The 20056-nt window shown below is 54.7% G+C and overlaps 1 protein-coding gene across 1 annotated transcript in view; it reads left to right on the top strand.

The window, feature by feature from the left end:
- Positions 1-20056, top strand: part of COL4A1 (collagen type IV alpha 1 chain) — a 156634-nt gene that overhangs the window by 115301 nt on the left and 21277 nt on the right. Inside the window, exons 22-40 of the mRNA XM_043575013.1 lie at positions 88-183; positions 2179-2262; positions 3045-3115; positions 6635-6826; positions 7398-7566; positions 10206-10298; positions 10387-10491; positions 12808-12905; positions 14500-14650; positions 14873-14986; positions 15683-15850; positions 15936-16025; positions 16815-16967; positions 17109-17207; positions 17319-17408; positions 18410-18549; positions 18939-19065; positions 19156-19236; positions 19640-19738. Of these exons, the coding sequence (XP_043430948.1) occupies positions 88-183; positions 2179-2262; positions 3045-3115; positions 6635-6826; positions 7398-7566; positions 10206-10298; positions 10387-10491; positions 12808-12905; positions 14500-14650; positions 14873-14986; positions 15683-15850; positions 15936-16025; positions 16815-16967; positions 17109-17207; positions 17319-17408; positions 18410-18549; positions 18939-19065; positions 19156-19236; positions 19640-19738 (2220 nt within the window). The remainder of the gene's footprint in view (positions 1-87; positions 184-2178; positions 2263-3044; positions 3116-6634; positions 6827-7397; positions 7567-10205; positions 10299-10386; positions 10492-12807; positions 12906-14499; positions 14651-14872; positions 14987-15682; positions 15851-15935; positions 16026-16814; positions 16968-17108; positions 17208-17318; positions 17409-18409; positions 18550-18938; positions 19066-19155; positions 19237-19639; positions 19739-20056) is intronic.

Below are 20056 nucleotides of genomic sequence, written 5' to 3'. Positions count from 1 at the left end.
CGCAGTAGGGGTGGGGTGAAGAGGGGGTGTCGATACCTGGTTTCCGTCTGGTGGGAAGGGTCCTCTAACTTTGAAAATCCATTCCAGATGGAATTGTGGAGTGCCAGCCTGGACCGCCAGGGGACCGAGGTGCCCCCGGAAGTCCGGGGCAACCAGGGCTGACGGGCGAAGTCGGAGAAAAAGGTAAGAGATGCCGATGTTTAAAAAAAATGACGATTGTGCTGGGGGATGTGACATATTTCTGCATACGGGGAGCATGAGCGTGCTCTTCCCTTATTCGGAACTCCTGTCCAAGTCTGTTTCTAGGATGTGTCTCCCTATAGCTCTGTCGGGATGTCCCGTTGTTGGGTTTCCAGGAAAGAGAGAGAGAGAGATGAGAGAGAGAGACAGAGACATAGAGACAGAGAGAGAAACAGACCAGAGAGACAGACAGAGAGCTATCAGCTGGGAGGCAACAGGGAGCCCCGGTCCTGACACGTAACCGCTCTACCCTCTAACGGCCAGCAGATTAAACCCTAAGACTGATATCTTAGCTCAGTCTTTTGGTTCAAAGTCTGGAAGATCCATTCTCAGAGAACGAATGGCTTTCTTTCAAGTGAGTCACAGATGTGTGTCCAGAACACTCCCTAGTCCTCTGAGCCCTGTTCCTGTAATTGGTGTGAGTGAACCTGCCGGCCTGGGGTGGCCGCCCACGCCCTCGTCTCTCAGTGTTAAGGTCACCATCTCCCAGTGCCTGCCGTAACGCCAACCCAGCACACAACGGCCTCTCTGCACACTCGTGCCGACAGTGGAGTCTCATGGCACCAGTGGTGCCATCTGAGAGTGCCATGCCCCTTGGATGGTCCACTCTTGATGAGTGTCTCAATAACTAGAGAGTAGAGCCACTGGGAGACTGTCCCCAAAGCTAACCCCACTGGGCACCATTGGTGGCCTTCCTCTGCAGATTTCTTCCTCTTCCAAAGTCAATGGCACAAATGCTGCATGGAAAACAGTTGCAGCTAACATCTAATTTGGGCAGCCACGTAAACCTCACAGGTGGAAGTGGTCTTAGCAGTCATCACGGAGGGCCACCAAGCCTTCGGTGTCATTAAAAACCAACGCACACTTGGTTTGTAACGAATGTCTCTCGTTACCAGATGGTTGGTACTTCCTGAGGTGGGACGTCCCTCCTTACGACACAGAGTCGGAAGCTTCTTTGTCCTGAGACCTCCACACTCTTGCTGTAGAACCACCACGTGTGAATTCCGTGCGGCCCAGAACTTAGCTGGCTGCCAGCTGACTTGTGCTGTCCCTGTCCCACAGATGGGCTCCTGTTTGTCCAGGGACACGGGCTGTATGTGTTGGTCCCATTGCTGTTCCCAGCAGCAGGTTCTGCCAGAGGGGAGCAGGCTTAGCAGTGCCGGGGCTGTGGTGCACCAGTCCGGGCCAGGCCAGCGCACGAGGGCCAGCCCGTCACTGCCCGGTAGTAGGGGCTTCTCTTCGCGCCGTGCCCTGATGAGTCCCTAGAAGCCAGGCATTTTAAGGTTTAGGACACGGGTTTATCTGAGACACCATATGGCCTTGTGGCTTAGTTTGAAAATCAAGACCTAAGATGTTAGAATTTCCAAAAAAAAAAAAAAAAAAAAAACCACGAGGCATTTTCTCCCTTTTTGTCTGTGCTGCAGTCTCTCTCCCTTTCCGTCCTCAGTATCGGGTCACGTATGTGTTCCCGTTTTCCTGGCTTTTCATTCCCATTGGTCACCCATCAGCCTGTAACCAGGTTTAACGTCCAGGAGTTACAGGTGTGGAGTTCGCTAAAAAATGCGACATCAGAGAGAAAGGTGATGGGAGGTTTTCAAGACGGAAACAAAACTAGAGCAGCCAGATCTTTCCAGGCTGTGAGCAAGCTTCATTTCCAGATCACCTTTTGGCGAGGCAGCGCCCGTCCTCGTGCAGGGCAGAGGGTCCCGGCGCCCCGGCAGTGGCCTGTGAAGTGTGCGGAGGGTGGCGGGCGGACCCCGGGACGGGCACACGCCACCGGTTAGCACAGCAGAGGTGTCTGGGGTGGGTATTGGATGACCAAGGACACTGCACCGAAGCAGGACGCCATTAACAGTGGCTCCATTTTCTGTTCTGCCACCGTGCTGCGGACACTTGCATTCTCGCGTGCATGTGAGGACCTCTGTGTTCCCTTTGCAGGTCAGAAAGGAGACAGTTGCCTCATCTGTGACACAGCAGGACTTCGTGGGCCCCCTGGACCACAGGGACCCCCAGGAGAAATAGGTGAGACCCCGGACGTGAGCGGGACCAGGCCAGAGTTTGCTTCTGCGGGTTGGAAATCACACTGAAACGAATCTTACGCCATGAGAGACCACACATCTCTGCATTTAAAACTAAAGCATAAAACAGAAAACTTTCGGTCCCACTTCCAGGATTTGCCTACTTTGTTGAAGGTCGTCCGGATGACCTGCAGTTTGGCACCAGAGAGACCTTCCAACAAAAGGGCGATAGCATACAGTTCCCTTAGCTCCACAAATTGAGTTCTCTTGAACGAAATGAACAGAAGGTTTCTGGTTAAAACGGTTCCTGGCGTGTGGGTGGGGGCACTTGTCACCAGCTGCTTCAGTGGCTCTTGTCCACATCTGGGGTCGCTTTTCCCCTTCCCGAGTCCCCCTTGGGCACGTTCGTTACTACTGCATTGGGAGTCTTCAAACACCATCTGCTTCTATGAAGGTCCCTCTATGCTCTTGATTCTTTTTTTTATTACTTTTTGACTTTTTTCAATGTTTACTTAGTTTTGAGAGAGAAACAACATGAGCAGGGGAGGGGCAGAGAGGGAGACACAGAATCCGAAGCAGGCTCCAGGCTCCGAGCTGTCAGCACAGAGCCCGACATGGGGCTCAAACCCCCAAGCCGTGAGATCACGACCTGAGCCGAAGTTGGACGCTGAACTGACTGAGCCCCCCCAGGCGCCCCTGTGCTCTTGAATCTTGAAAAGGAAAGGTGCGGGGTTATTAGGATGTGTCTCATCCATGATGTGTCCTACCTCCCTTGTCTTCCTAAAGGTTTCCCGGGACAGCCAGGGGCCAAGGGCGACAGAGGCTTACCCGGCAGAGATGGCCTGGAAGGACTGCCTGTAAGTAAAGCCGTCTGGTTGGAGTACTTAGTAGAAGTAGCTGCCGAGCCAGCTAACAAAGGTGTATGCTGCTGCATTTGTGAGCATGGTTTCTGCAGTGTTATTGGGGTGCTGGCCCAGTGTGGCTGTCTAGAACAGTCTAGAACAGTCTAGAATCCCTCCACATGTCCACCCGAGGGTGAGCAGGACTGTTCAGGCCAGAATCCACATCTCAACCGCCTCTCTCCTCACCTGGCCAGAATTCAGTTGCCATGTCCCTGTGTCCAGGGGCAGCGGCTGCTGTGTGTCACCTCCCCACAGGGTCTCTGGGGACTCTCGAGACCCGGGGTACCACAGGGGCCCCTCCAAGCAGCCGCGCTCCTGAGGTCGGCCGCCGACCTTCTGCGCGAGCATTGCCCGTCACAGCAGTAACTTAAAAACGCGCCGTAAGTTCAGCACGGGCAGTTTCCGTGGAGAGACGAGCACTGGCCTGTTTCCTTCGAGGAGTTTGGAACATTTTCATTCTTCGTCTCCCAGAGGTGTTGTTCGGAAAATTCCTGTCGCCTGTATCTACCGTGGGGGTGCTTTCCCGCGTCTGAAAATGAGATGCCTCTCTTATGTCGATGTGCAATCTTTCAGTTAAATGAAAATCAGCTCCTAAACTTTTCTCATTTGTTTAAAAAGAAGCCATTGAAGGGAGCGGTCATCATCTCAGACACTGAAGGGCGCTTTTGGTGCACGTGGTCCGCTCTGTCTCTAAAGCGTTTAAACCTGAAGGCGTCATTCTCATATTTTCTTTGTTCCTCTAAGCTTTGCAAGCATTAATGAGTTTCTCCACTTCCTTTCATGACTTTTTTTCCATTTTTCCTCTCTTTCTTCTTCTGTCAAAGTCAAATCTTCAGCGTTATCCTTCTTTGAGGTAGCTCTTTAACTTTGCAATCTTTAAGGATGTCGCCGGCAGCTTTTATGATAGCAGGTCAGGACAGAAGTGGGCGTTGACATAGCCATGAAGCAGCTGGGATTGAGCGATGCGTTTTCTCCTTTTGAAGTTAGATCTTGGGATTCTGCTTCCAGAACGTCCCTGGTGCCTGGGGAGCTGAGTTAGAAGTCGCAACTGTTTAAAATATTTCTAAATAAATTAGAAGTTCCCATAACTGGGAAGCCATGGCTCTGGTGGGGATCAAAGACAGAAGAGCTTTGAAGAAGCAGAAGAGGATGCTTTTAACCTCTGGACAGGGTCCTTATCTACTTGGCCTTCCTGGAAACTTCCTGCCTTGACTCTGCCTGAAACCCCATGCAGACACCAGCCCCCCAGCCCCCAATCTAACAAAAACGGGACAAGAGGAAGAAGGGAGAAGGACAGTTGAGGACAAGTCCTCATGAAGAAGAAAATAAAGAGACCGTACGACGGAACTTCTAATCCCCACGCCTTCCCCATTGGGAACTCCGAGCTCCTTTCTTTCTGCAGATGCCAGAGGTTTCTAAAAATTGTTTTATGGGTAAACAGTTTAATCGAGAAGGTAGTAATTTTCCTTTGATTTGAAGCCGTCCCGTGACTCCATGGCTTACCTGGCTCACAGATGGGGTCCTCTTATTTCAAATGTGTCTGGGGGCTGGTGGAGGTGTCCAGAAACCAGCAGAGCATCCCGGCAAGCAGGTGATAATGACAAGAGATGAAATGCTCTGGCTTCCTATTTGATTTAGGTAGCATTTCTGTGACATGTCCTTTTGCAAGCCGAGTGTTTGATTTGGGGACCGAGGGACAGGCTGGCTCCTGATGGGGACCTGAGCGGCTTTCGCGGTCATCGGGACGGTCTCTTGAAAGGAGTTGTGCTCTTTAGAAGCAGCCTGTGTAGCCGCTGGATCTTCTCTAATTTACGGAGCCAATGCCAAGTTTTCAAGGCAGTGTTTGATTCCTCGTCACTTCTCTCAAGAGATGTGGATCCAAAGACCTTTGAATCGCCTAGGATTGAGATGTTCCGGGGCAGGGAAACCACATGAGGTGTCCTCAGATCAAAATGTCACCTTTCAAAAAAGAATCAAGATTTCTTCCTTGAAGGATAGCTGGCGAGGTCACCATTATGAAGATAAAGAATTATATTTCCTCGCCCTGTGCTTACAGAAAACTGTATTCCTAGGCTGTGAATCTTCACCGTAAAGGAACACTGATCTTTCCAGGTTGAGAAAAATCTACACCGGTGGTGATTTCTTACACTGGTGTTCATTTTTTACTGGTGAATATTGCTAGGTCTTCTCCCCCTTCCTCCAATCCCCCCCTAGCTGCAGACATTCAGGACACGAAGTTAGCCTTACGCCTGCCCTCCATGCCCTGAAAGACGGATGGGAGAGAAAGGTGTGCAGACGCGCGTTCTTAACAAAGCAGAGCAGTTTCTGTAATGAGGACCGAGCTCTGTACCATGGAAACACAGGACACTCGTCAGGAAGGGCTCCACAGAGGAGTCTCGGTGTAGCTGGGACTTGAGGATCCACAGGAGCTAATGTTCCCTGGGGGGAAAGTGCTCCAAAATACCACAACCCCTTTTAACTAAATAATGAGTTTTCTACACCCCCCTGCCAAAGTGCTCTGCGTGTTCGTCCCTCACCTGCTATGTGCTTTCAGTCTCTGCCCTGCGCAGTTGGATGAAGAGTCGGGAGTGACGTGCCGAGGGCCGTGACCCATGGTGGGCACACGATCGATGGTACCCGCTTTAAAACCTAGAGATTGTATGAATTTAGGTCCTGGCCCCTTCCTTTCTTTCTGTGTGCGTGTGATTTGCGTACATCCAAGAGCCATTTCCGAGGGAGTGGTGAGAAGGAATTCAAGTGAAATGAATTGTCCCCAGAGTCTAAATTCCGCCAAGTCGGGCAGGGAGGCTGAAGGGCTTTCTTTCTCAGGCCTGAGGGAACAAACACTTGAGATGATGATTTGAAACCTTGTGAGCCCCGGTTCTCAGAGCGGCCAGAGGAAAGACCATCTGTGGATGTGGGCGTTCCTTGATTTAACTTTCCAGGAACTGGGGAATGTGCTAGGCTGTGTCTCTTGGGAAAGTCCCTTCTGTTCTGCTGACTGCTCACAATGACAGTGATGGAACTGGCCCGTGCTCACACCCAGACTTTGCTCTCCTTGTTGTCTGTCCTGTCTGCACCCAGAAGCCCTCCTCCAGTTCCTGGGCCTAGGACGCCCCGCACTCAGCAGCTTCCGACAGTCGCTAGAATGTTCGTGTGAACGTCAACAGTTGTAAGCACAGGCAGGTTATCTGGGGCCTGCTCTACAACGTGGGCACCACTCCCCCCTCCCCCGCCCTAACCTAGTCTCTGTGCGGGATACTTAGTACAGAGTTTTTGCCAGGCGTTTTCAAGAGGAGCACAGGAAGCGAGGTCAGATCAGGGCTTTGTCACAGAGCTGTTGGCTGCTGCGGAATGAAGGAGCTGAAATAGGTGACCATTTTTCGGGGAGGTGGCTTCTTGATATCACTGTGGACTGAACCCCGCTCGTGCTGGGTCACTCTGTGGACAGACGCCTTTGCTTTGTGCTTGCAGGGACCGCAAGGTGTGCCAGGGCTGATGGGCCAGCCCGGAGCCAAGGGAGAGCCTGGCGAGATTTACTTCGACGCACGGCTCAAAGGAGACAAAGGGGACCCGGGCTTCCCAGGCCAGCCCGGGATGCCGGGCAGAGCAGGCACTCCGGGGAGAGACGGCCACCCGGGTCTGCCCGGCCCCAAAGGCTCCCCGGTATGTTCATCTCCAGCCTTGGGAAACGCACATTAGAAGCAGGTCTGCAGAGAACGCAGGAATGAGTTATTTGAATCATGTCTACGTATTTTTGTTTGGATGGGTCGTTGTTACCCATGAACTAATTCAGCGGCTCATGTAGAAACTGACAGGTGTGAACGTCGGCATTGATGCTGTTGGCTGGGGTGGAGGGGTGACCATGCATAGGCGTCTCCTGACGTGTTTCGGGCCGCCAGAGAGACGTCTGTGTGTCGGATTCCGGGTGTCAGGTGGGAGGTGGCGTTTCAAGTTAGCGGGGTGCGAGATATCCTTGAAAGGTCAGTTCCAGATACAAATACTTCAGTCTTTGAAATGTATCCTTGTGTGGGGTGGGAGGGCGAGTGCCCAGCCTGGACAAGAAAGCCAGGGTCATTTATTAACTGCCAGATGACCCTTGTCGGAGGGTGGGAGTAAATAAATAGCAGGAGCCAGCTAACCCCTGGTACTTATTTACCAAAGACGGTGGAAAATGTGACATGAACGTGTATTGGGATGTCTGCTGATAGCGTGTCTTTTTCTCTCTGCCGGTCAGGGTTCAGTAGGGTTGAAAGGAGAACGTGGCCCCCCCGGAGGAGTTGGATTCCCTGGCAGTCGTGGCGACATCGGCCCTCCTGGGCCTCCAGGGTTTGGCCCCATCGGCCCCGTTGGTGACAAAGGACAAGTGGGTTTTCCAGGGAACCCTGGACCCCCAGGCCAGCCAGGTGAGGCCCGAGGTCGCACAGAGCACAGGGCTTGGGAGTCGGGTGTCGGTTCTTCCAGGAGGTGGACGTAGCCCGAGCCCTTCCGTCACGTGGCCGTACCGTCACGTAGAAGATGGGCCAGGCTGGGTGACGTGTAGAATCTGACTGTAAAGAATTTGACTTCGCGGGTGATTTTTCCTACAATAAGTACATGGTGCCTTCCAGTTGAAGTTGGCCTTTTGTGTGGAAGTGATGTCAACGTGAGCCTGCTTCCCTACGTATTCTGTGTGAGCGCTGCGCTGAGCGGAGAGAGTGTGGTAGATGGACAGGCGTGACCCTGCCCTCCCGGAGCTCAGTGTCCGGGGCTTGGCAGCATGCACGGAGTGAGGCCGATGTGAGGGTTTCCCACGGGTGTTCTCCCCCCATCCTCATGCCCCACGTGTTCCCAGGGACGAATGGGGAGAAGGGGTGGCTCAGGCCTTGCACACCCCGGGCTCCCGGGAGTGCCTAGTAGAACTTGATTGAGCGTAGAGACGGCATACTCCCGTCATTCCCTAGAAAACCCTGGACTAAGAAGAGGAGAGGCCAGGGACGGCTTGGGCACAGGGGAGAGAAGGAGGAGGGTGTGACTAAGAAACATCACGAAAGTTGTAAAGATGAACAAAAGGACTTCAGGTGGTTCAAACTGTGTGACTAGTCAACCTTGAACAACGTAGTTACTGGATAGTCAAATGGACCAAAACAAGAACTAGGCAGGAGAGATTTCACAACGGGCGCCCCCTCCCCAGGACCCCTGATACCCCTGAACCCCCTGGACGCCTGAAACCCCACGTATGCTGTGTTTCTCCTGTACACACAGACGTGTGGCCCAGTTTCACCTGTAACCCAGGCCCAGTAAGAGATCACCAATGGTACCTCATAGTGAAATAGAACAGTTAGAAACATACAGCGTTCTAAACATTGTGTGAATGTGTTTCTCCCTCAATGTACCTCCTTGTCCTGTACTCAACCCCTCATCTTGTGACGACGGGACAGGACAAAATGCCCGTGGCGAGGGGTGAGTGATGCAGGCGTGTGCGCAGACCTTCTGTGCTGCGTCATCTGGTCCCGGGCCCCGGTTGACTGCAGGCAGCTGAGACACACAAAGTGAAGCCACTGACACGGGCGGATGACCGGGTGGCCCTCGCACTCACCAATCTGCTGATTCCGTCACAAGCCATATATCCAGCCCAAGTTCTTTCAGTTCTATCCCATCGGGAGCTATTACTTCCTGAAGTCGTAGTGTTAAGATGCGCAAGGTCTCCAGCATGGAAACGTCAGCCTGTCTTTGCTGGAAGTGCAAGTGGCCTAACGTGTATCTTACCATCATTCTCGTGTGGTGGAGGGGTACCTAGCAGCGGGCTACGGTGCCCTTGATAGTTGTTCTTTGTGTAGCAAGCATCCCAGAAATGTTTCTTTTGTGACTCCTTTGGGGGCAGAGAGATTTTGACCTGGGAAGACCCCCCAATCGTGGTAAAGGGACGTCTGATCCGTTTCCCCGTAGCCATAGCCCCTGACTCCGCGGTCAGCATCTCAAGTGCTCTTTGAGCTTGCAGGGTCTGGAAACTTGCAGAGTTGTAAAAGGGAATCAGACTCTTCGTGGCCAGAAACTAGCATCAGAGAAACCATCTGGGGCAGCCACAGACGCGTCCCGGCAGTGAGGGAAGGAAGGTTCCTGAAGGAGGTGTTGATGGCGCTGTTGGTCAGCTGTCCACATTCTGCAGGGTTCCATCCAGACCCGGTCAGCTTTGGGGTTGAAACCCAGGCTTCTTTGATCTGCCAGAGCCCTGTTTACTCTGGTGACATTAAAGGCTTATTCCCAGGGTGGGACTGATGGCAGATATGTGTTGGAGTCAGTCGGCTGGCATTTCCCAGAGCCTTTAGCTAAAGAATGTGGTGGCTGTGCCTGGGAGGCCCTGTATGTCTTAAATTCCGATAGGGCGTGTGAGGAGTCCACGCGGTGTCCTTGGAGGTGACCCCGTGGTGCTTTCCGAGCAGCTGAGCCCTGACCCCCAGTGGATCTCTGAGGCACCAGTGCCTGTACCATTCACACAGCTCACAGCTGCCTGGCTGCAGTGTTCCAGATCATGCCGGATCGCCCAGTTAGCATGTCCTAGAGGTCATTTACCACTAGACGAGCAGAACTGAGGTCGGCTTCAAAGCAGCTTAGAATTGGTTTTGTCTGATAAATTGAACAGTGAAGTGTTTTGGCTTTGAGTCAGGCTAATTAACAAATTACCCATGGTCATCTCACCTCGTTTTCTAGTTTTGTGACCCTTACTTTGGACTCTTAGAGAATTCATGTGTCAGGTATCTAGGTTCTTCTGGATGTAAATTTTGGGGAAAACAGGAAGAGCTCGCTGTGAAAGATTCTAGAAAAGTAGAGAGAGGAAGTGGAGGGATCCACATGGGGCTTCTCTGTAGGTACAAAGTGTGCTCAGGACAGGATGCGGGCTCTCACTGTCCTCACTCAGGACAGGATGTAGACTGTCACTGTCCTCGCTCAGGATGGGATGCGGGCTCTCACTGTCCTTGCTCGGGACAGGATGCAGGCTGTCACCCAGAGTCCTCACTCAAGACAGGATGGTCGCTCTCACTCAGTGTCTGTGCTCTTTCCTCAGGTCCCAAGGGTGAAGCTGGACAAGTTGTGCCCCTACCTGGTCCCCCCGGAGCACAAGGGCTTCCGGGGTCCCCGGGTTTCCAAGGACCCCAAGGTACATTTAGTGTCCTAGTTTGTCTGGAGATACAGTTGGGACATTGACATGTTTTTCTCACCCTGATGGTTGGTTTTGCTCACGACAGGTGACCGAGGTTTTCCTGGAACGCCGGGAAGGCCAGGCCTCCCGGGAGAGAAGGGTGCTGTTGGCCAGCCCGGAATTGGATTTCCAGGGCCTCCTGGCCCCAAAGGTAAACCCAGAGGACAAGCCCCACCCGGAGTGGGCCCATAGCTCTACTCATGGCCCACACAGGCCCAGCTGTCGGCACCGAGGGCTGTGGTCTTTCCGTTGGTTTGCACGTAAATTTTAGGAGAGAAAGAGGTGAGGGATATAAACACACTACTTGAGGTAGCGACGTGCCATTAAGGGAAGATTGTGAAAGTCTGGAGGGCGGTGAATCCACCCACCAGGGCGCTGGGTGACGTGGTGCCTCCACACTGCGGGTGTTGGTCAGGAGGGGCTGGGACCTTAGGGGCCCAGCCGATGCCCGGGGAGCTGACAGAAGCTCTTTGGGGTGTTGGGGGCACTCTCCTCATCAGTGCAAGAGGTACACAGAGCAATGGCACTGTGCTGGGCTGGGTTTGGGTCTCCGGGAAGGGTGCTGGGGAATGGGAGGAGGCCCCCACAGCACGGAGCCTGGATCCCCACAGGACTGGCATTTCAGAAGCAGCATTTCTTTCTGAAATCTGTGAGGTGGTGAGAAGGACAAAGTCCTGGGTGTGTCAACCCTGCAGGCAGGCCCTGGTGGGGGCACCTGCCATCATACACCTTGGTGTGGACTGAGCAGGCACTGTAAGCAGCGAGGGGCACCTCTTTCCCATTTGGGCCGGCATCCTGTCCCCTGTTTTACTGGCCATGTGTGCAGAACCTCATGGAAAGAGCTCTCCAGGCCCCCAGCTTCTTGTCCAGAGGCTCTGCGTGCATCACACCCACTGTCAGGGTTACAGGCCTTCACACTCGTCTGGGAGCTGCGTCACACACGCACACGCATGCACATGTGCACACACATACATGCGCACGTGTGCCCACATGTATATACGCACGCACACACTCGTGCCCACACGAACACACACTCTCATGTGCATGTACACACATGCATGCGCACACGTGCCCACACGTACACACACATGCACACATGCACACACACCCACACGTATACACACACACGCATGTGCATGCACGCACACACGCACACGTGCCCACATATATACACACATACATGTGCACACGTACACACACACTGACATGTGCACACACATGAACACACACTCTCTCATGTGCACGTACACACATGCATGCGCACGCATGCCCACACGTATACACATGCATGCACACTCACATGTGCACATGCACACCCACCCACATGTATACACACACGTGTGTATGCACGCACACACGCACATGTGCCCACACATATACACACGCACACAAACATGCACACATGCATGTGCACATGTACACACACACACTCACATGTGCACATACATGCACACCCACCCACACGTATACACACTCGCATGCACATGTGCGCACACATATACATGCACGCACATGTACTCACATTTGCACATGCATGCACACACACACGCACACATACACAGTGACCTGTGTCAGGCTTGAAGGCCAGAGGCTCTCAGCCACCCTCAAGGTCACAGGGACAGTGCCTCGACCTTCTGCCTGTCCATGAACCCTGTTCCCAGTGAGCCCCATCTCACCATCATGACAGGCAGAATTTAGTGGTAAGGTCTCCCAATCGGAGGCTCTCTGCCCACTTGCACGAAGTGGTTTGGAGATGCAGATGCTGGTGGGCAGTTAGGTGCACCGTGTGTCCAGCTCCCCAGTTACAACCGCCCCACAGCACCTGCTTCCGCACACTTACAAATCCCCGAGCGTCGGGACCCTCCGCATCCCGCGGGATAGACTTTGTGCACAGTAGAGCCCCGGGATAGCCCTTAGCCCACCAGACCCTCTAGGGTTGGGACCCAGACAGCCTCCGATGCCCCACGCACCTCCGGTGGTGTGGCCTCCAGTGGCTTGAGAAGCAGTGGTCCCCAGCGGGGCTGCTCAAACTGGACCGTGTCCCGGAATCAGAAGTCCCGCGGAAACGCGCGTCTGCTCTGGGAGGTGTGGGTGGGCCTCTCCTGCAAGGCGGCCCCTACCTTCGCTGTGCTGGGGACAGTGGAGCCAGATGCCACCCTAGGCTGCTTGTGCCCTTGGGGGTGGGGCAGGCGGAGAAACCGAGGTTAGCGAGGAAAGGAGGAGGGGAGGGTCGGGGAGAGGCGGCAGGCACGGGCCTGCGGTCCATGGCGCCCAAGCCGCTCTGGCTGGTGCAGGCTGGTGCCCCACCCCGTGGCTGGGGTGGCCTCAGGCTCCTCTTAGAAGCTCCTCGGAAGGGCTCCTCGTTGGTCAGTCCAGCCAGTTCGGGGGCATATGAGCGAGTGTCAGGGCAGTGAAGAAAGTGGGGACCAGCATTATGACAGTAGTGAGTGTTGACTCTTCAAAACAGGTGTCGATGGTCTGCCTGGAGATGTGGGACCTCCCGGGAGCCCAGGCCGCCCAGGATTTAATGGCTTGCCTGGCAACCCGGGTGTGCCTGGCCAAAAGGTGGGTACTGAGCATTCCCCGGATTGCTCTTTCCCCGTCCTTGCTGTTCATCAGACACATAAAATGTGGCGTGCGGAATAGAAAATAAGCACACTGTGTGTGGCGGTTGATGTTTGGGGGAGAGCCGTACGTTTCGGCTCTGTGAGTGTGCTCTTGCCTGAGTGTGAACTGTATCTCAGCGTACAGTGCGGGTCTTATTGTGAGCGACAGGACAAAGCCGCATGAAGGCCACTGTCCTGAAAGGCGTGATGGCAACCCAGGAGGGTCTAGCTTTACTGATATTCTGGTCCAGTAATTCTTCGTGGCGGGGGCTGCCCCGGACATCGTGGGCTCTTTAGCCACCTCCCCCTTGGCCGCTGCCCACAGATACTGAAGGAGCACCCCACATCCGCCCCCAGTTGTGACAACCAGAACTGTCTCTCTGGACATTATCAGATGTCACCAGGGGAAACATGGCCCCGGTTGGGGACCCCTGGGCTCGAGGGACTTAAGGACTCTCCTGGCCTCAGACATCCCTCTGCCACTTGCTAATACTTGAAATTCTGCTCATTGAGCATAGCTGACCAATTTCACCTTGCCAACAAAAGAGCTGGCCTGGCCTGTTCCTTTTCTGTTAGGAGGGTGGGCAGAGGCCGTGGGGATTGGGTAGGGGTGCACAGGCAGGCAGAGGCCGTGGGGGACCGGGCGACGGAGGCAGCTGTGTCTCAGTGACCCCAGGGGAGCGCTCTCTTCAAACACACCTGATCTCACGGTGTCCCACTCCATCTGTGTGGCTGATGCGGCTTCCCCTCATAAACTGCACTAGATGCACTCGTGAAACACTAGTCCGTGGTGGTGCCCTGCGGGTCGCTTCGCACACGTGAGGCTCATGAGTTAGTAAATGCAAATGGAATTGGGATAAGGATTTGGCTCATGATTTAAAGTATTGTGCTTTTTCAAAAGTCCCTTAGATTCACTTCCTTCTGTTTTGTGAATTTGCTGCTGGGACGCGTGGAAGAACCTCCAGTGGCCACTTCCTCTGGAGGTTGTGGCCACGGTGGACAACAGGGGGGCCCAGTGACATAGTGTTCCTCGGGCCTTCAGGGTACTTCCTTCGTCGTCAATCATCTGCATTTATCAAAGCCCTTAGATTCATGACATCCTTTCCGTGTTTAATTTGAGGTGAAAGCCTTCACTGAGACAAAAATCTCAATAAATGGTGTCCTGGTCCCATCCTGGAACATTGCCACCTCGTAGGAAGCTGTCTGTTAGCCGCTCACAAAGCACATTGGGCATTTTGTCCATCACTTGGACTCCACTCCTCACAGACACAAAGCAGAGTGGAGGGCCGGGGACCCGGGTGGGAATCCTCCCTCTGTGACCTGGAAGGCGTTCAGCCGTGGGGAGCCTTGATTTTCTTCCTTCATAAAATAACAGTAATAAAAACGAACCATCTCCGATTTGTATTGACATTGGAAGGGGGATGGGTGCGTGAAGGCTTCGTAGGCTGGAGGTTGGACAGCTTCTTACCGACCGTCTGCACTTATGCCGTTGGCCGGATGGAATCCCAGCCTCTCCTGCTGAACCGGCTTCTCTGTGTTTCTGGAATTTCCAGGGAGAGCCTGGCATCGGTCTGCCTGGACTCAAAGGGTTGCCTGGGCTTCCCGGCATCCCTGGCACACCTGGGGAGAAGGGAAACATCGGGGGACCAGGCGTTCCGGGAGAGCATGGTGTTATCGGCCCCCCAGGCCTCCAGGGAATCAGAGGTAACTTCTTCCAGACAAATGTGGACTGTGGTGGAGTCCTGTGGTGGAGGCTGGGCCTGTTGGTTTGGTGTCCACGGGGCACCTGTTAGGTTCTCTGCGTTTGTTGAAAGAATGATGAAAATCGCAGACGGTTAGAGCTTACGGTCCTGTGTTGTTGTGGCTGATTGTGGGGGTGGGTCGTATGGTCTGTGTGCGGTTCATTTACAATTTCTTCCCATCCAGGTGACCCAGGACCACCTGGATTACAAGGTCCCAAGGGAGCCCCTGGAGTTCCCGGGATAGGCCCACCTGGAGCGATGGGCCCCCCTGGAGGACAGGGACCACCAGGGTCCTTAGGTGATTATCCCTTCCCCACATCCCGCTCCCCAAGGGGAAGGGGCCGGCTCGGGAGCCTGAGTGAAGTGGGGACTAGAGCCCCCTAGTGAATAAAGGGGGGAGAGGATTCTGTTTTGGGGAGACTGGTCTGATTGCCCCCTTAACCAGAGTTTGTGGAGATCTTTCTTTTCCTCTCCCTGAGCTTGGTTTACGTGCCAGAGAGCACCCCCCCACCCAGCCCCACTTCGTGTGTATTCAATGACATTTTCCTTTAATTCAGAATGACTGGTGTCTCCACCTTACCTTTCCGTGGGGGGTTGGTAGTTGTGGGTAACGTATACTAACTGGTCCTGGAGCCGCCCTGGTCTTCGGTAACTAGTTCCAGAAGGGAGAAGGTGCTGGGGGCCCACGAGTGTAGCCGGGAACACAACTGAAAAGCAGCTGGTCTTGGGTGTGGACACTGGGGAGGGCCCGGGGAGGGGGAAGGGGCTTGGCAGGAGGGAGGGCTCGGTCTGGGACAGTGCTCGTGTGGCTCCCCCGTGGCTCCCCCGTGGCTCCCCCATGGCTCCCGACACGGCTGCCCGAGACGGTGGGAGTTTCCCAGCCCCCTAGGGTGGACCACACACTCACGTGCCGCCTGCAGAAAGGGATGGCGGGACACAGAAGGGCGTACCGCGGAGCCCCCTGCTCACCGCTCCTGCTCTCCACCCGCTGTAGGCCCTCCTGGACTGAAGGGAGAGAAGGGCTTCCCCGGATTTCCAGGCCTCGACATGCCGGGCCCCAAAGGAGACAAAGGGTCCCCAGGGCTGCCCGGCCTGACAGGGCAGTCTGGGCTCCCCGGTCTTCCCGGACAGCAGGGCACGCCTGGCCTTCCCGGCATTCCAGGTGAGCGGCTTGTAAACGCCTGCCCCTGTCTGTCCCCGACTCCCTGCATCTGCAGTCTGCATTCACAGCCCCTCGTCTGCCGCAGGTCCCAAGGGAGAGATGGGTGTCATGGGGACCCCGGGGCAGCCCGGCTCGCCAGGCCCGGCGGGAGTGCCAGGATTGCCCGGAGAAAAAGGTAGGGGCTGGTCACTCCAGAAGAGCCCGTCTTGTGTCTGTGTCTCTCTGTCTGTTGGAAGCTCTGGAAGGGTTGAAGGTGCTATTTCGTACCAAGAGGCAGAGGAAAGAAGAAGGTGAAGCAAGGGTCGGGGAGACCCCTCTTCCAGTAGGAGCTCACGGTGCCTGTGCCCATGCCCGTGCCTGTGGGGGCAGGGGCTGTGCTCTGCCCCAACCAGAGAGAAGACCGGTTTCCAGATGCTCCTTCACCTGCACGGTTGAGGTGTTTGCTCTTTTTAGAGCCAGTGGGATCTCCCGTCATGCAAGGTCACTGGCACGGAGTCCTTAGAATCACGTTAGCAACAGGGGCAAATATACAGGCCTTAATTTTTATTTCTTATCTGGTTATTTGAAATTGGCCCCAAAATATGTTTTTAAAGAAATAGACTTTGTGAGACATAAAAAGGGTCTTTTGTTTAGTAGAGTAAGAAAACTCCCCATTTTCTTATTTTGTATAGAATTGAGAGGCACTGTGAACAGGTGAGATAAAGCTTCTTAGGAAAGAGGGGAGATGTGAATTATTTAAACTAATAATAAGCAGAGTCACATGCATGTTTGAGTTATTCGCAAATAATGAATTCTAAAAACTGGGCTTTACCGTTCATTTACCCAGGGCCCAGATCCTTCCAGTAGCTCAGACGCTTGCCTGGCAATGCTGCCTTCCTTCTTCATTGGCGGCTCTGCCCGCCAGAAGGAGGGCCAGGCCTTGTCACCGCTGTGTCTCACCAGGCGCCTTCTCTTCCCTTTGCAGGGGACCACGGCTTCCCGGGCTCCTCGGGGCCTAGGGGAGACCCCGGCTTCAAGGGTGACAAAGGAGATGTGGGTCTCCCTGGCAAGCCTGGGTCCATGGATAAGGTGGACATGGGCAGCATGAAGGGTCAGAAGGGAGACCAAGGAGAAAAAGGTGAGCGGACGAAGCGAAGGCACGTCCACCTGTCTGACCAGCTCTTCAGTGGTGCACCAGCAACGTCAGACCAGCCTGTGTTTCTGCAAGGTTGTCTTTTAGGTGGATGTGGTCATCATGATTCTTTTCTGTGACCTTCAGGACAAATTGGACCAACTGGTGATAAAGGATCCCGGGGAGACCCTGGAACCCCGGGAATGCCAGGAAAGGACGGCCAGGCAGGGCATCCTGGGCAGCCAGGTACGGAGTGAAGTTCAAGCCCAGTATGCGCCAGGAGCTCACGCTAAGGGAATGTCACCCAGCACTCTTCATAGGCATTAACCTGTTGGGCTTTTCCCTCTGTTCTCCTAGGACCTAAAGGTGACCCCGGCATCGGCGGGACCCCGGGGGCTCCAGGGCTCCCTGGACCCAAAGGATCGGTTGGTGGAATGGGCCTGCCAGGTACATTGGATTCACAAAAGGGGTCTTCTTTCTATAGAACAGAACGTCCCGTCCCCGCACTGGCGGGGACAGGTCTGCAGGATGGCATGCGTCTCCCCGAGGGCATAGTCCAGGCATGTGCACTTTTTACCCAAGTGCACATCTTCAGTCCTGTATGGTCCCCTGCCTCGGGATCAATGGCACTTGGCTGACACTGTGACCATTACTAAAAAAAAAAAAAAATAATCACAGTTCAATCAAATAAAACATGGGCTGTCTACCATCACCTTTCGATCACCTCCAAGTGACTGGCCACCTGGCCACCGTCTCCCTGGTGTGGTCTGGCTCCCCACTCGTCTAGGCCAGCCTCCAGTGCCCTTTGGCACCAGCCCAGAAGAGTCCTCTGGGCTCTGCTGCCCCAATCCTGACCTGGCCTCGACTCCCGTGACGGGGCTGGAGAGAGGTGGAGAGCTCCGGCCTCGGGTGGGTCTGGGCTAGCACGGCTCCGAATCCACAGGGAAAGGGGAGCCGAGGCAGGAAGCCGGCCCCCTCCCTACGCACGAGGCACGGTATCGCTCCATTTGACATGTAGAAACATCTAGCTTGCTGTCTACACCTGCTTGTAAACAGGTTTGGCTGCCAGCATACCTCACGAAACCAGGTATGCATCTGCTTTCCTTGGCCCACCGCATGACCCGTCTGATCCTTCGGGATAACGGGAATTGATTGTAGAATAAGGAACACGAAAGTCATTTTTCATACTACTGCCAACGTAAATATGCCAAGGAGTTACCGTATGTCTGCTCTGTCTTTGTAGAATGATGGTCTTTAAGAGACAGGAGAGTCACTTCCTAACATGGCACTAATGTGCGGGTGACGGCATCTGCCTGCGCGACTAAGGGATCGATAAATGCAGGCACACACGTTCCACCTCGTTCTTGGTGGCTGTCAGGGCGCTTTTCCATGTTTAATATTAGCACCCGCCAAGCACGCACTCAGGTGTTAATTGTGTGTGTTTACAGGAACACCCGGAGAAAAAGGCGTGCCTGGGATCCCTGGCCCGCAGGGCGTCCCTGGATTACCTGGGGAGAAAGGCGCAAAGGGCGAGAAAGGGCAGGCAGGCCTCCCTGGCATTGGGATTCCAGGCCGGCCTGGCGACAAGGTAACCATGTCCTGTGTGGACACTGCCCCCTGTGGCCACCTGAGCGTCTCCACACATTCAGTGATTCAGAGTGGTCTCCCCTGATTTACTGCACATTGTCCCTCTGGCCCCCTCTGTGCACCTCCCCTGCCTTGGCAAGAATCTGGAGACTGTTGAGAGGCGGGACAGCCAGCCCAGGGCTGGAAGGGAAGGGTGAGGAGACATATGCGGAGAGGAAACAGAATTGGCTCTTGTTCTGGGCTTCCCACTTATCCCCGGTTTTCAGACGTGGACTTTAATTCTTAGCTAGAAAGCAGGACGTGGAATCCGTATAGTGTTATCCAGAAAGGGCCCACAGACACGTGCCCGGGGACAGGTACGAAATTAACGGGTTCAATGTCTGCCCACAGGGAGATCAAGGGGTTGCAGGATTTCCGGGAAGTCCTGGAGAGAAGGGAGAGAAAGGAAGCGTGGGGATCCCGGGGATCCCTGGCTCCCCTGGCCCCCAAGGATCCCCTGGGAGCGTTGGCTATCCAGGTAGGTGAGCCGGGCCTCCTTCTGAGCTTGGGTCCAAAGACAACAAAGTCTCGAATTGATGGCATTCTGCTGTCTTGTTTCTTCCTCTAGGAAGCCCCGGCTTGCCTGGGGATAAAGGGGACAGAGGCCTCCCAGGATCGGCTGGCATTCCCGGTGTCAAGGGAGAGGCAGGTAGAGACCTGAGGACACAGGAGACAGAGGACACATGGGGGCCTGTGGGGATGAGGCGGGTGCCACCGAAGCTGGGAGTTTCCCTCAAGGTGACAAGTCGTGGACCCCAGAGTGTCACGGGTTGGCACACCCCTCCACTTTTTAGATGGACAGACCGAGTCTAGAGTCTAGGGGGGCTCATGGGGCCTTTGTAAGATGTGGCCCCCAGTCAGGAGCCAGAACCAGAGCTGCTGAACTGGCTGCATTGCGGCTCCAGTAGGTTCTAGAAGCATGTTTGTGTTTGAGGTGCATTCCTCGAGGATGCCGGGTATGCACGGGGTAACGGCTCCCTGGGGAACTGTCGGGAATGAGCATCTTGTCGTGACAGGGTCCAGACCTGACTAATGTGGCTCTTCTCTCCGAGGTCTTCCTGGGAAACCTGGCCCCGCGGGCCCAGCCGGCCAGAAAGGGGAGCCTGGCAGTGACGGAATCCCGGGGTCGGCGGGAGAGAAGGGGGAACCAGGTATGGTGGCTCCTGCTCCCTGTAGAGCGAGATAAATGCTCCTCCGGGGTCAGCATTGCTCAGGGGTTGGCGTCGCTCCAGGGTCGGCATCACTCAGATCTCCAGTCCACGCTGAGTGACCGGGGCTGGGCACAAAGTGGTATCTGTACCACGTGTCCTTATGGCTGTTTATACACTCGTGTGGACAAGGGGAGAGGCCTGGATAAGAAGAGGGGCAGGTCCTGTACTGACGGGCCTGACCCAAAACACCTGGACTCCCGGGGGTGAGTGAGACACACACAGAACGTCCAGGCTGTCCCTCCTCTGCCTGGCTTTTCC

The sequence above is a fragment of the Prionailurus bengalensis genome, chromosome A1, assembly GCF_016509475.1.
Source record: "Prionailurus bengalensis isolate Pbe53 chromosome A1, Fcat_Pben_1.1_paternal_pri, whole genome shotgun sequence".
NCBI classification, from domain to species: domain Eukaryota; kingdom Metazoa; phylum Chordata; class Mammalia; order Carnivora; family Felidae; genus Prionailurus; species Prionailurus bengalensis.
The sequence above is the reverse complement of the archived record's forward strand: the minus strand, read 5'-3'. Positions and strand labels throughout refer to the sequence as shown.